This window comes from Bos javanicus, chromosome 3 (genome assembly GCF_032452875.1).
Source record: "Bos javanicus breed banteng chromosome 3, ARS-OSU_banteng_1.0, whole genome shotgun sequence".
NCBI classification, from domain to species: Eukaryota; Metazoa; Chordata; class Mammalia; order Artiodactyla; family Bovidae; genus Bos; species Bos javanicus.
In genome coordinates, this window is record NC_083870.1 from 78,880,732 (window position 1) to 78,895,428 (window position 14,697).

At 37.8% G+C, this 14,697-nt stretch overlaps 1 protein-coding gene across 17 annotated transcripts in view; it reads right to left on the reverse strand.

Annotated features, from left to right (window-relative positions):
• The window catches only part of SGIP1 (SH3GL interacting endocytic adaptor 1), a 243,390-nt gene that overhangs the window by 82,845 nt on the left and 145,848 nt on the right, over positions 1–14,697 (reverse strand). For all 17 annotated transcript variants that reach the window (XR_009735408.1, XM_061411687.1, XM_061411698.1 and 14 more), the window contains 3 exons: positions 5,239–5,263; positions 4,154–4,205; positions 1,572–1,657 (listed from right to left, as the gene is read on the reverse strand). Coding sequence is in view for 16 of the 17 variants with exons in the window: in XM_061411687.1 (XP_061267671.1) it covers positions 1,572–1,657; positions 4,154–4,205; positions 5,239–5,263 (163 nt within the window). In the remaining variant the exon portion in view is untranslated. The remainder of the gene's footprint in view (positions 1–1,571; positions 1,658–4,153; positions 4,206–5,238; positions 5,264–14,697) is intronic.

Genomic DNA, 14,697 nt, shown 5'->3' on the forward strand with positions numbered 1-14,697 from the left:
TGATCTGACACAGCATTTTGTTTTTTCCATGGATTCAGTGTGGGATACCACTTTGATTTCTAAGAACTGTTTTCTATTTTGTATATCAGGTTTCCATATATGATGGAATTTTTTAATAGGTAGATTCAAACATAGCAAATCAAACCACCTTCAGTTACTACACATATCAGTAAAAGTGAGACTGATCCCAGATGAGTTAATAAGACAACTGAGCAACTTTAATGCTGGGTCCCCTTTCCTTATGGATTCTAAGTTGCAGACATTTAAATCACTGAAGGAGTATTTAGGGATGTTCCTTATTCACTTTCCTAACTACATGATTGAAAAATACTCAGTTGTGGCTGCCTGCTAGTTGTCTCCTAGGATCCATTCTCCATTTCTGCTACAGTTAAAGCTTAGCTGGCCAGATGGCACTAAATTCTTTCTGATGGGCTCTGGCTGGAAGTGGTGTGCGTCTCTTCCAGGTTTTGCTCTTACAGAATTGGCAGTGAGTTCCATGGGTCCTCCCTGACACTTCTTTCTTCTGACTGGAACATAATGAGAATTTGAGCAGCCCCCTTGCACCCAGAAGTGAAGGCCACATGCTGGGGATGGCAGAGCTCCCCTTCCAGTCCTATATTTTGTACTTTAAGACTGTTTACATGAAACAGAAATAAAATCTATCTTGTTTAATTTACTATACTTTGGAGTCTCTTTGTCACTATCTGAGCCTACTCATTATGCTTTTAATTCTTATCGTCCTCAGCATTTTAATCTCCTTCACCAATGGGTCTTAGAAAAATCATTTTATTATACGCAATCACAGTGTTCTTAAATGATTTTTTATAAAAAAACATTCCATGTTATCAAACAGCTGCTGGAGATCCATGCATTAGACCTACATACATCTTAGGAACAGGTTAGATCCCTTTCATAAGGAGTTTATGTCAGTAAGGTATACATTATTCACAGCCATCCAAAAATGGTTAATATTTAAAAGTTAAAATATTTAATTCTAGGAGTTAAATTTAGTAGGTAAATCCAACAATAACAGCCAAAATGATATTTCTCTCATAACATCTTTTTTCTAAGTTGTTAAATGATTTAAGGTCATTCCTGGGTCTTGAGTTTGCAAACAGTGTCTGTTCTGTGAGCAGTCCAATTGACACCTCCACTGATGAGGTGGACAAGAGAGAAAATGTGGTCATAGAGGCTAGATCACAATGACAGTGATTATGATCAGGAATTTGAAGGTCTGGCTCCATAGTGATAGCAGTTTGGTTCATAAACCACCTACTCCCTGACCAGTGGGTTGTACAGATTTTCAGTAATTCTTATTGAAAGAAGAGTGAACTTGTTGAAGAGTGAACTTGTTAGCTCTTAGCTACCTCTGGAGGTAAAATTTCAAATCCTGAAATACTAAGAGGTCTGCAAACTAAACTCCCATGCTGATAACACACCTAGATCAGAACTATTCTTTCACATGAAGATCTAGTGATACATCAAAAACATGCCTCAAAACACATTTACTCTAGACGAGTTATACTTTATTGAAAAGAAAAACAAATCCATAGAAACACAGTTTTTCCTACCTTCTGTCTTCTGTTCATCAAAAGCTGATTCTAATGGTGGACCAAAGAGGGGAGCAAGCGCCGTGGTGTCCTCTGAAGGTTTTTTGCTAAACCACACACATTACAGCAAAACATAGAGAAAGGAAATATTAATGTCAAAAGAGATATAAAGCCCTCAAATATCTTCCACAGTAAGGCTGATGTACGTGTGCACTTAGGTACATATATAAATATGCACTCACGCTCTGGAGAGGCTAAAAAGCATATATATGAAGATGTCAAATGTATGTGGACAAAAGAATTAGTAAGAGGTAAGATCCCTGGTTCTCAGTGGGGTGCCAGGGGGCTGGTCCAACAGAAATAAGACAGAGAGAAACTCTTTAAAAGCATCAGATTCTCTAAACCTAGAAGAGATAATACTAAAGATAACTGTTTACTGCAAAGCACCTTCTTCTCATAAGATCTCAAAAACCATTTATATCTGTCTTCATTGCATCTCTGTGTTGTAGGTAATGCAGAGCATGGTCAGCGAATGTCAGGCACAGGGAAATTAAGGAACAAGCCACCAGGAAGTTCATCTTTGAATAAGAAACTTAGTCTACCAACTTTTAACTTCATCCTCCCCCCTCCACCCTACACAGTAGACTAATTATAATCTCCTAACACCTTAATATTGCACGTCTCAGAAAGAGAAGAATATTGAAAAATCAGGGAGAAAAGAAGGGTAAAAAGTTCAGTGCTCATCCTTTTAACTAATTATTGCTTAAATTGACTATTAACAAAAGGCGCATAAATTGTCTCCATTTCTTCCCCAGACCTGATTTCTCTCATTGGTTCTAATTAGTTTTGTGTGTTTGCTGGGGGATAAGAGGTGAAGAGGAGAGGAGAGGGGTTAAAGGAGGAGGGAAAGGTAAAAGGATCTAGCGTTTAGATAGAAATAGGAGTCTTTGCAGGGAAACACCGCTTATGTTCACAAGACTTACTTATCCCAGGGATTACACAGTATGAAAATATAATGCCTTGCCAAAATCAGAAAACAAAATAGAACATTCTTCTGGTGTCTGATGTAGAATGTATCACAAAACTGTATCCAACTAAACAGGCTGCTCTTTTTTAAAATACTTTTAATTGCAAAATAATTGGTTTACAATGTTGTGTTGGTTTCTGCCATACAAAAATGTACATCAGCCATAAGTGTACAAATGTCACCTCCCTCTTGAACCTCCTTCCTACCCATCCCCCATCTCACCCCTCTGTGTCGTCACAGAGCACCAGGTTGAGCTTCCTGTGTTATACAGCGACTGCCATTACCATATTTTCATATGGTAATATACATACATCAATGCTATTCTCCATTTGTCCCACCCACTCCTTCCCTCGTTGGGGCCACAGTTCTGTTCTCTACATCTGTGTCTCTATTCCTGACCTGCAAATAGGTTCATCAGTACCATTTTTCTAGATCCCATATATATCCATTAATATATGATATTTGTTTTGTTCTTTCTGACTTACTTCACTCTGTATAACAGGCTCTAGGTTTATCCACCTCACTAAAACGGACTCAAATTCATTTCTCTTTGTGGATGAGTAATATTCCATTGTATGTATGAACCACAACTTCTTTTATCCATTTGTTTGTTGATGGACATCTAGGTTGTTTCCATGTCCTGGCTGATGTAAATAGTGCTGCAGTGAATACTGGGGTACACGTGTCTTTTTGAATCATGGTTTTCTCAGGTTATATGCCCAGTAGTGGGATTGTTGCATCATACGGTAATTTTATTCCTAGTTTTTAAAGGAATCTTCCTACTGTCTTCCATAGTGGCTGTAACAATTTACATTTCCACCAACAGGATAAGAGGGTTCCCTTTCACCACACCCTCTCCAGGGTTTATTGTTTGTAGGCTTTTTGATGACGGCATTCTGTCCCATGTGAGGTGATACCTCATTGTAGTTTTGATTCACATTTCTCTAATAATAACAGGCTACTACTTGTAGGGCAATATAATCATAGTTCAGATCAGCATTCCATATACCAAATGATGTCTTCCCGTAGACCTTTAACTCTGTCATTAGTGTAGGGTTGCATATTCTGATAGATGTTACTTTAGATGACTACAGCTGCTACTGCTGCTGCTAAGTTGCTTCAGTTGTTTCCGACTCTGTGCGACCCCAGAGATGGAAGCCCACCAGGCTCCACTGTCCTTGGGATTCTCCGGGCAAGAACACTGGAGTGGGTTGCCATTTCCTTCTCCAATGCATGAAAAGTGCAAAGTGAAAGGGAAGTCGCTCAGTCGTGTCCGACTCTTAGCGACCCCATGGACTACAGCCTACCAGGCTCCTCCATCCATGGGATTTTCCAGGCAAGAGTGCTGGAGTGGGGTGCCATTGCCTTCTCCGAGATGACTACAGAGTACTTCCTTAATGGTCTCCCTCAGGCTTCACTTAGGCGAAATGATAACATATTTAAATCTGCGATGACCTACACACAGAGCAGACCCTTTGTTATTAGATGCTGAGAGTTTAGCTCAAAGGAGATTTGTTCCATTGTTACTAGTGCATGATACCTTGCATAAAACACAACTAACATCTTTCATGCTCACCTTATGAGCTCTGGAGTTGGTGTGGAACGCCTGGGTCTCGCTACTTCTTCACCTGATGCATAGGACAAAGAAAGTTTTTAGGCATATTTTTACCATTTTTTTCTTTTATGTCTTATGAGCTATGTTTGAAAACAGAGATTTAAATCCCACAAATAGGCAACTCCATGTGAAAACTTTGCAAGACAAACCCAGGAACAAACTCCCCTGGCAATGCAACAGTCATATATTAGGCATAAGTAGTAGCATTTTCTTTGGCATTTATAAAACCTTATCAAGGAATTACCATGATGAGCCATCAAATGGAAGATTTGTACACTGCAGAGCTTAGTGGAATAGCACACTGTTCTTTGAATGCCTGTTGCCTTGATCAGTTCTGCATTTCAATTACCATGAGAATACCAAGCCAGGCCATATGTACACAGTGCATGAATCCAGCATTCTCTGCCTGTTCTTTTCTTGAAATGCCAAGAAAATGTTATACTTTTAACTAGGAACCATTTATTTAAAATTTCCTAGAATGTGCTGTATGCAGCAGAAGAAAATCATGCCACATGTATATTATAACCTATCTCACATCACTTTGGTGTACTAAAATTTTCATATCAAATACACAAGAATGGGTATTGCAGCTACCTTCAGTTCCTTCTGCCCTCCTCCTCTCCCTACTCCAATTAGCAAACACACATTTGATTAAATTCATTTCTGAAGTCAAATGATACAGCATGTGTGCTCAGTCGCTTCAGCTGTGTCCAACTCTTTGTGACCCCATGGACTGTAGCCTGCCAGGATCCTCTGTCCATGGAGATTCTCCAGGCAAGAATATTGGAGTGAATTGCCATTTCCTTCTCCAGGGAAGGTAATAGCAATGTTTATTCAAAAACATATTCACTTTTAGGATTTAAATATTAATCATTCAGAACCCACTGAGCCCTTTCACCATTACAGGATTTCTTTGCTGTAGACATTCATCAGCCTTAAAAATCAAGCTAAGAATTTATATGTCAAATGTGTATATACTCCAAGATCCAGGGAACTGTTTCGTCTTTTAAATTGTACTCTATTTCTGGTAGCTAAGATATACTTACTGGATAAGTTCCTTTTAATTGCACCCTAGAATTAGAAATAGACACTATAAGGTTTAAGACCACATATACGTACAATATGTATATTTCTGTCATTGCAATTAAACTGAACTTAAAGAAATGCAGATGGAGAAAAATGAAATTTTTTTCAGCGTTGCATTCAAGTTAAAAATTATAGACACCCACATATAAATAAATTTTTCACTTTACTTAACGGTTACCGAGAGGAGGGAAAAGTAATAAATATTCCAAACCAGGGGAAAAAAAAAAAACAAAAAACCCTTACCTGGGTAGATTTAGTAAATTAAAGTAAAAAAAAAAAAAATCTTGAGATCTAGCATACAAGAAAGTATATCCAAGTTTAACTTATGTTTAATTTTTAAAATTATATGTATGAGGTGTATTCTCTTCTCTTATTGAATGGGGTCCATAAGCTGCTTGTAGAAACAGTCATTAGTTGACTAATGCAATTTTTAAAGATGCATGTGGAAAATGTTAAAAACAAGGAAAATTTGAAGGCATTACCTCTGAATGGACTGATCTATTCAGGTAACCAGAGAATTCCATTCTTCCCCACTAACGCTCTCTACCTCAGTTTCTTTTACATGCCTGCCATGGGGGCACCGATCTATCAAGTGGGAATCATTCCTTTAGCTCAAGGCATTGTGATCCTATTGGAATGCAAATTTCCCTGGCAAGGATAATCTGGCAAGAATAATCTGAGAAGGTCCTTTTCAGATTTTTTTCAGGCCCTAGCAGAAACTTTTTTTGGTAATAAAGGATTAGTTCAAAATCACCATGAAAGGTTCTTAGAATGTGATGCTTCCAGAAAAGTAGACCACTAGAAGCATGGTCTCATAAGATGGGCATGGGTTGGCAGGGCCTCCTTAGGAGAATGACAGGGGCAGAGTTTAGGATGGGGAACTGCAAGAACAAGAAACTTTTCAAAACTCATACAATTAAAAGTTTGGTGGGTGATAGCCAAACACACATTTATTTCTACTCCTACTTTAGTAAAGGCTCAATCTGGTGGTCACAGATTTTTCTTCTCTCAAATGATAGCATAACAACTTAGGACAAATATAGCATCTCTGTAACAGACCTGTAAGAATCTTCTTTCCCTCTTTCCTAAGGTTTTATCAAAATTTTGTCTCATTTTGAAGTCAGTTGTAATAGCGGAACAGTTTCAGCATGAATAAGGATCCACTAGATGTTTTCTGATGACTGGCCTAATCTCTCAAACTATATTTTCTGGCTTGTTTTGCCTAATAATATAATTTGCATACATGTGCCACATAGAGATTATTATGTTATTAGGAAAAATCTTTTTAAATTAATAAATACTTTATTTAACAAACATTTTAAATCAGTATTTTAAATTAAGTTAACACACTTGTTTTAATTAATGCCTATATTAAATAAATATGATCATTTAAATTAGCTATGGTCATTATGAGAGTTTTGATACAGGTTGGCTTTTGGAAAATAAGACTCCATAGACAAAATAATAAGACAACAATTGTTTAAATGTAATTCAAATGGTTTTTCAGGTGGGAGAGCCTCAAATAGTCAGATTTTTATTAAAAAGGTCTGAAGGAAAAGATTGGGGCTTTAGGTCCAAGTAGTCAATCATGAGGTTGACATTGAGGGAATAGGACCTATTTAGTATAAAGAGACCTGAAATTAAGGAGCTGGGGGACCCCAGAAGCTGTATTGAAGACCTTTTGATCTCTGTCTTACCCCTTTATTTAAAATGTAATACTCATGAAACCAAGAAAGATATACAGTTTATTTGTTTGGTATTTGTTGGTATTCATCATTTCCCAGTGTATCAATTCATTTGAAAGACATTTATTGCTGAGAGGTACTAGACAAGAAGCCCCTGTAATATTTTACTAAATATTCCTCATGAATGAACAATCACTATTCAAGAGGAAGCAAGACATGGCAGAAATATGCAAGCAAACTGTTATTTAGAAATTAGAAAGAATAAAATCACATCAATTTAGAAAGGAACAGATGTTCGAACCATCAGCAGTAAGCATTCATCAACGGAAAAGAAAGTCCCATTGTCCCTGGATCTGGCATACAGATCTCTGATGGCCTTGATGTCAATGCAGGACAAATCCAAAGCAAGGTTAAGGTGATACTGACCACACAAACCACATTCAGGAAAAACGCCTATTGATTCTAAAACCTTCTCCTCCCTAAGTGACCACATCTTCCTTCTCTAAAGGACTGTCATTATAGGTAGACTGTGAACAGACTTACCGCATTTTGAATTAGTTAATTCACTCTTTTCCTTTTACTAAAAAAAGGAGTAACTTGTCATAATCTGAGACGTTACCCAACTGCTGGACTGGAATCAGCCATATAGTCCCTGCAGGTGGTATTTTTGATCATCAACTCTGTGGCTTAATCAGAGAACCACAGCTTGTCAGCTGGCACAGAATATTTGCCTCCAGGAGTAACTGATTGATCAAATTGGCATAGGCCTAATTTCCAAGCGCATTATTTCAGATCCATTACCTCTCTCAAGGGACTGACCAGGCAGGTGGAGGTTATTTCAAACATAGCAAAGACTCTTCTTGTTGCTTCAAATTTATCACACTTTCAACCTGAGGAAACTGACTAAGATTTACTCTGGACAGTGCAAACTGATACTGGTTTGTTGCCAGTGATGAAATATATATATGTGATAACCTAGAAAGATTGACTTTAAAGCATGTCTATTTCTCCCAAGATAAAAATTATGATTATGCATGACTGTATATCAGTATACTGACAAATATGAGTTATGATCCAAGGACTTATATTAAATTTAGGTTTGAAAACAATGTGGCTTACACATTCCTGGTTTTCTTATTCTATTATCACCTTGCTATAAATGTCTATGCTGATTTCTGGATAATCTCCAGAGCTTGCATACATGCACACCACACACACACACACACACACACACACACACACACACACTCTCTCACACACACCACATTTTTCCCATTTAGCACTGGGAGTTGGGATACCTATTGTATTAGTTTAGTTTGTTATGGAAACATGCTCTGATGATCCTAAAACATGCTCTTGACACATATAAGACCAGAGATTTACAGCCACTAAACCTAATTTGTCTGCCTCATTTACACTGGGTTATCATAAATTTAATAAGACAAACTGGCCACCTTGCCTAGGCAACAGTTATCTCTATAAAGGTTTAAGGTAAAAATGTTGAGGGTTCTTACCGGGCTGCGCCTCTGTGATCAGCAAAAAGGAAGAGAGAACAGATACCTAGTCAGAGAATGATGGATCAGTCAACAGGCTTGGGTAATAGAAGACTTCATAAACAACTAACTAAACACTCACTCCAAGTAATCAGGCCAAAGGAAGGCAGACAGTCATTGTGTTTGTGGCTTAGTTAAATCAAGGAGGTTTTGGAGAACTTTAAAGGGAATATATCCACTGTATGATATAGCTTTGCTAATGGGTACCAGTTTCAGTTATGTGTACGTACAGACAAAGCAGAAACATACAAGAAAACTTTACTGATAGCTCTAAATGTCTTGTCATAAGGAGTTTTCTTCATAATGTTTGAGGAGGGGAATTTTAGAGACGGTAGTACAGAGCAAACTGTTTTCCCACACAATAGAGTGTTAGCACACATCATAGATGTGATGGATTTCCCACATAATTCAGGCTTTAATCAGAGTCTCCAAAAATCAGAGAGCAGGGTAAGAGATACCTCTTCTTTGCCTGGTTTTTCTCTTTAGTGTTCGGTGAAATGAGTGCTGATAAGAACTTTTTAAAAAGTCTGTATTCTTGGCCTAGTGCCTTAAGCAGCCTCTACAAATGGGTAGACTGTGACGGGGAAGATGAGGAGCTCCTGAGAAGTGCAGGGGGAATGATAAAAACTGTCCAGCAGCAATAAAACACTGTGGGCCAGATGCCTGGAAAAATACAAGATGCTGACATTCAACTTCTTTCTTTCACTCTTCAAACCTTGATCATGGCTGCTATCAATTTACCCCAACAACCTCTGGTTGCTCTCCCTCTTTAGGCTTTGTCTTTAGTAACAAGAGTGACTGTGATGCGAATGGAGAAGCAGCTGTTTCTCAGATTCATTTTCAGGAATATGGCTTAGCCCACGAGTTCACCAGAGGTTGCCTGGAACCCAGTACTGGCCAAATTTCAAAATCTGGGCAGGAAGCACAAACTCAGAAATATCTAGAAGGTTGCTTAATGAAAAAGATGATTCTACCCTTTAGAACACACACAAGAAATAAAAACCTATAGTCATGTATACCTGGGGGCTTCCACGGATCTCTAGGCCAACTGCCTCTGTGATATAGAGAGCAAAGTGAGGCTTTGAGGTCCAGAGCTAGGAAATGGATACAACCAGAAACAGAATTTAGAGCTCAGGTCTGCTAAACTCATGTTTTTTCTAGGACACCAAGCCTGATGTTGTTGGAGGACTCCAAAGACAGGGAGCCAGGAACTGGTAAGTAAGCTAGGATTTTAGAAATACTTACTCTAGTTGATTTTACTTGAAATATTTTAGACGTTATTATGTGCCATAGTTTTCTGATTCTGTTCCATATTGATCCCACCTTTCTTATAAATATATGCATGATGCAATTTAAATAAAATTAGAAAAAAGGACACATGAATATGTATTTCTTGGCTTAAATTCTTTTACTGACAAATTGTTACTGTCTTTTGAGAGAAATTCAAGCACTCTTTTATATAAAGATTTAGAGTTTATAATTCTTTACTGACCAGGCTAAAGTTCTTCTCTAAAGAACTTTGTAGGCATTTATGATTTTAGCTTTAATTTCATGACAAACAATTCATTCTTAAAAGCAGCATAAAATACAGCAAAGAGGGGATTAAAATTGATGCAATTTCCCCCAAGATGATTATGAGAAATAATGCAAAATAAAATGTATATTTCAACTATGCAGAGGCAGAAACTTAAATTCAATAATCTTTACTAAGATTATAGAGGACATTTGTCAAAATAACTTCAATTATATTAATTCACCCAAATTAAGTTCAATCAGTTAAAAACCTATGTAGTTTAATCAATAGTTCCTGTTTGTATGTTTTCTAGTAAGGTAACATGAAAAAAGGAACCTCAAGTAACAGCTGTTGAAATTCATGTAGTCACAAGCTTATTCACAAGAATCCAGAAGATCCAGCTAAAAGCTGTGAAAAGCTCAGACCCAAAAGCTTCAAGGTCCATAATTAAAAGCTATCTGAAACCTTCAAAAGGAAAGGGATTCCATAAGCCAAATTGAAAGGCGTTTTCTACACTAATTATCACCTTTAAGGAGCATAAAGTGGTTGTAGGTTTTGCTGAATAGCAAAATCATTCTCAACCAGGAGGGGAGGGTCTTTCCTGTCAATAGTTTATTTTACTCTTTTTCCTGTCATTTCCCCAGAATTCTGAGGCCTTTAGCCTCAGAATTGTTCTACCAATTGTTCTACCAATATACAGAATTTGCTTCTATATATTGTTCTACCAATATACAGAATTTGCTTCAAGGGTGGAAGGAAACATTCAGCATCTGATCTTGATATATTCTGGAAGCTGAACACTCTCTGTGTTGAACTGCAAACTCAAAAGCAGGCAGGGCAAGGAGCAGGAAAGCTATGGATCAGGGCATGAGAGTTTCATGGAGCTTCGGTGAAGTGGCCACAACTCAGGGCCACTTGAACACAAATTATGGGCCTAATCCTGCTGAATCTTCAGAGTTGTCAGAGAACAGGCCTATTGATTCTGATTTTTAAATGGCAATCAGATTGTTTGCATGACCAAACAAAACATCTTTTCAGTTGTTCAGAATCTGCAGGTGGCCAATTTGTCTCTGATTGCAGACATTTGTATCACACATAATAAGCTCTCAGAGAATTTTTTATATACTGTTATTATTATTTCACCTGATTACTCAAACAGGGACGTTGCAGTTGGTCTATTTGTTTTCTGAACAAATTTCCTGTGTTCCTAGTTAAACATTAATTGTTCAGTTCCTCAACTTTTCTCCATCTTCTGATGCATTCTGGAGAAGGTACTGAAAAGCATTTTATTTCCCCCTCTACTTTTATTTTGATGTTCAAGTTAGAGATCAGGTTTACTTTGTATTTTGAGGCTATTTTCAAAATGGGTATACTCTGCTAATTTATGATTTGGTCACTAGAATGAAGATCTTTGCTTAGAATATTTTGCATTTTTAAAATTTATATACTCTGCCATTTGAATATGCCTTCTAAAAGAAAATATTTCAATACATGTCCTCACAGTATCCCTATCCTACACCAGCCTTGTTTTGTTTATTTTTTGCACAAAAGGATTAATTTAAATTCAGCCAACTAGGATAACTTAAGTCTTTGCCAATACGCATAAGTGTTTTGAGACATTTATAAAAAGAAGTCACCAAACACAATCTGTCCAGCTTGTCAAAAATCATTAAATAACCAGCATCAGGTTTTGAAGCTTTACAACATCCTCATTTGCTAAAATTCAGCGCTATAGGGAAACACCAGAAAATGCGTGAAAAGCCACAAAGCACTAAACAAATATTATTTTTATGCAGTCTAGTCATAGCAAATTCAGTGATTCATGGTAGTGAATTTTCTAGGAAAGAATTAGCATATATGATCATTTTGTTTATTATTATGACACTAATCAATATTTTTATTTGCTTTTAAATGCTTTAGGGTAATCTATCTGGCAAGCATCTATTGGAAGCCCCCACCCCTGCCAATTGCTGTGTTTGTCTATATTTAAATTTGTTTCTATACCTCTTACAAGTCAGATGACAGTGAATGCCTATCAGATCCAATAAGACTTCGTAGAAATAATCTTCTGAAACTCCATATGGGAAGAGAAGCAAAGAGCCTGTTACTAGCCGAGACATCACTAAAAGTTCCCTGGGTTGGATATCAACAACATGGGCATTACCCAAGAAAAATGAAGCAGGGGAGCAAGAGGAAAACTCATCCTTAAAGGCACAGCTAGCAATGAAATGGAGTACTTACAGTTAAAATTGCTGTAAGAACAACAAGAGGAAAGCAAATGAAGAATAGGAAATTTTTAAAGCACCATGGGTAAACTTCAGGCTATTTAATCTTGTTAATATTTGAAGTGGCCAAGTTTGGATAATTCAGAGAAAGATTCAGGGTCAAAGAGAATAAATGAAATGGGCAAAATATCAAAAAGGTTACAGAAGCACACCAACAATACATGTGTCACATAGCATGTGACACAGAGTTGACTCTCAGTTACTCAGAAGTGGGCCATTCCATTTATTAATAATTAATTGTGATACGTACTAATTTTATGCTTGGGAACCAAGTCATGGAGTCCATATTTTGATAAACTGTAATATTTTGATTCCATCTTTTGTTCTTCCTTTGTCTTCTGCTCTTCCTTCCTCCAATCCCATGAAATTGCTATCAGTGCATTTCCTGTACGTGGTATAGAGACTGCCAGGCTTGGGTGAGTGGGCAGGATGGGAGGTCTAGCAATTATTGCAGCATCCACTTAGGTGAGGTCAATAGACAACCAACCACTTCTCAGTGGGTCTTAACATGGAAATACAATATTTTCATATTTTCCACTGGAGAGGTCACCTGTATCAGCATCCTGGGATCATGTTCCCAATAAACTAGGCAGAGCAGCCCAGAACAATGAAATATTTTTTTTAGTAGGTCAGTTTCATTGTTGCTCTAAAAAAAAAAAAATGTAGATACATTTTATCAGATTTGTGCTGCCACTGAAAATCACCCCAGTGATAAAAAGGACCATGTAAGAGGTGATTGGCACCCCACTCCAGTACTCTTGCTTGGAAAATCCCATGGACAGAGGAGCCTGGTAGGCTGTGGTCCATGGGGTTGCTAAGAGTCAGACACGACTGAGCGACTTCACTTTCACCTTTCACTTTCATGCACTGGAGAAGGAAATGGCAACCCACTCCGGTGTTCTTGCCTGGAGAATCCCAGGGATGGCTGAGCCTGGCGGGCTGCCATCTATGGGGTCGCACAGAGTCAGACACGACTGAAGCAACTTAGCAGCAGCAGCAGCAGCAAGAGGTGATTTACGATTTATAAAGATCTTCTTTATTATCTCTGACAACTCCAGAAGGGGATAATTTTTCTGATTAATTAAAAAAAAAAAAAGAAGAGAAAAAGACAACTTGCTTCTCCTAGGATGGATTCACAAGCATTCACTCAGGATGCTATCATGTTGTACATTACCAAAAAAGTAACAAAAAAATATATGTAGCTTGATGAACCCAAATAGAAGCTGCAATAAATGGAACTTAACACTAAAATATTTTATTATATGCCTGTGTGATTGGGGTAGAGGTGAATCTTTACAAAATCACCCGATGGCCCTTAATAACAGGCTTGGAAAATCACTTAGCAACCAGCTTCCTCTTTTCCTCATGGGGCATAATTAGGCCACGTCCTATTTGTTTTTAAAATTCAGAATCTTGTTTAGGTGTTAAATACAGTCAGTCATTAGATATACAGACAGTGAAAATGAACAGAATAAACAATGTTTGGCAAAGATATAGAAAGAATTTGTTGTTTCTTACCGGACTTTTCCTCTAAAAACGTAAGCATGGAAAGAAAAAATAAACAGAAAATGAAAGAGGTGAAATGTATATTCAAGAAGATGCAGCTCAAGGCTCAGAATAACCTTACTTTAAAGCAGCTCTCCAAGGCATGGCTTTTATAAAGGCTTCCTGTAGGCATCAATATGATCATTCCCAGGCTGCTGGCTTTAGACCACCCCCAATACATGCCACTTGGCGATATTGTTTTGAGCTATAGGCACTTGAAGCCAGCAAATTCGGGGAGAAACTTTCTCTGAACAACCCTAATCTGCCTAAAGATAAATCTTCCAGAAAGAACCTAATTGTCATAAGAGTATAATAACAAGGGAGAGGAGATGAAACGTCAACACCATGTCCAGACAAACTTTGCCACAAACTATCACACTTCCCATCTGTGCTTCCAAAGGCCCATTCATGGTCCCTAAAAATCATTTACTCTCCCCTTAGATGCCTCCTTCCTTCTCCCTATTAAGATGGCATTTAGCCCAGAATTCTGAAACCACTCATTATTCCGGAGGGTCTGCCAGGTATACATGAATAGACACGTTAATAAACTTATGTTTGTTTTTCCTTTGTTGATCTGTCTTTGCTAAAAAGTCACAGCTGAAAACCTAAGATGGGTTGATGTAGTTTTGCCTCCTTTCCAAGATCAAGTGATAGAGGACATGGGTGTGGTTTCCATTTAAGCGCATTCTAAGCTCTTTTTGAATGGCTTCAGTTCAGTTCAGAAACTCAGTCATGTCTGACTCTTTGCGACCCCAGGGACTGCAGCACACCAGCATTCCCTGTCCATCACTAACTCCTGGAGCTTACTCAAACTCACGTCCACTGAGTCAGTGATGCC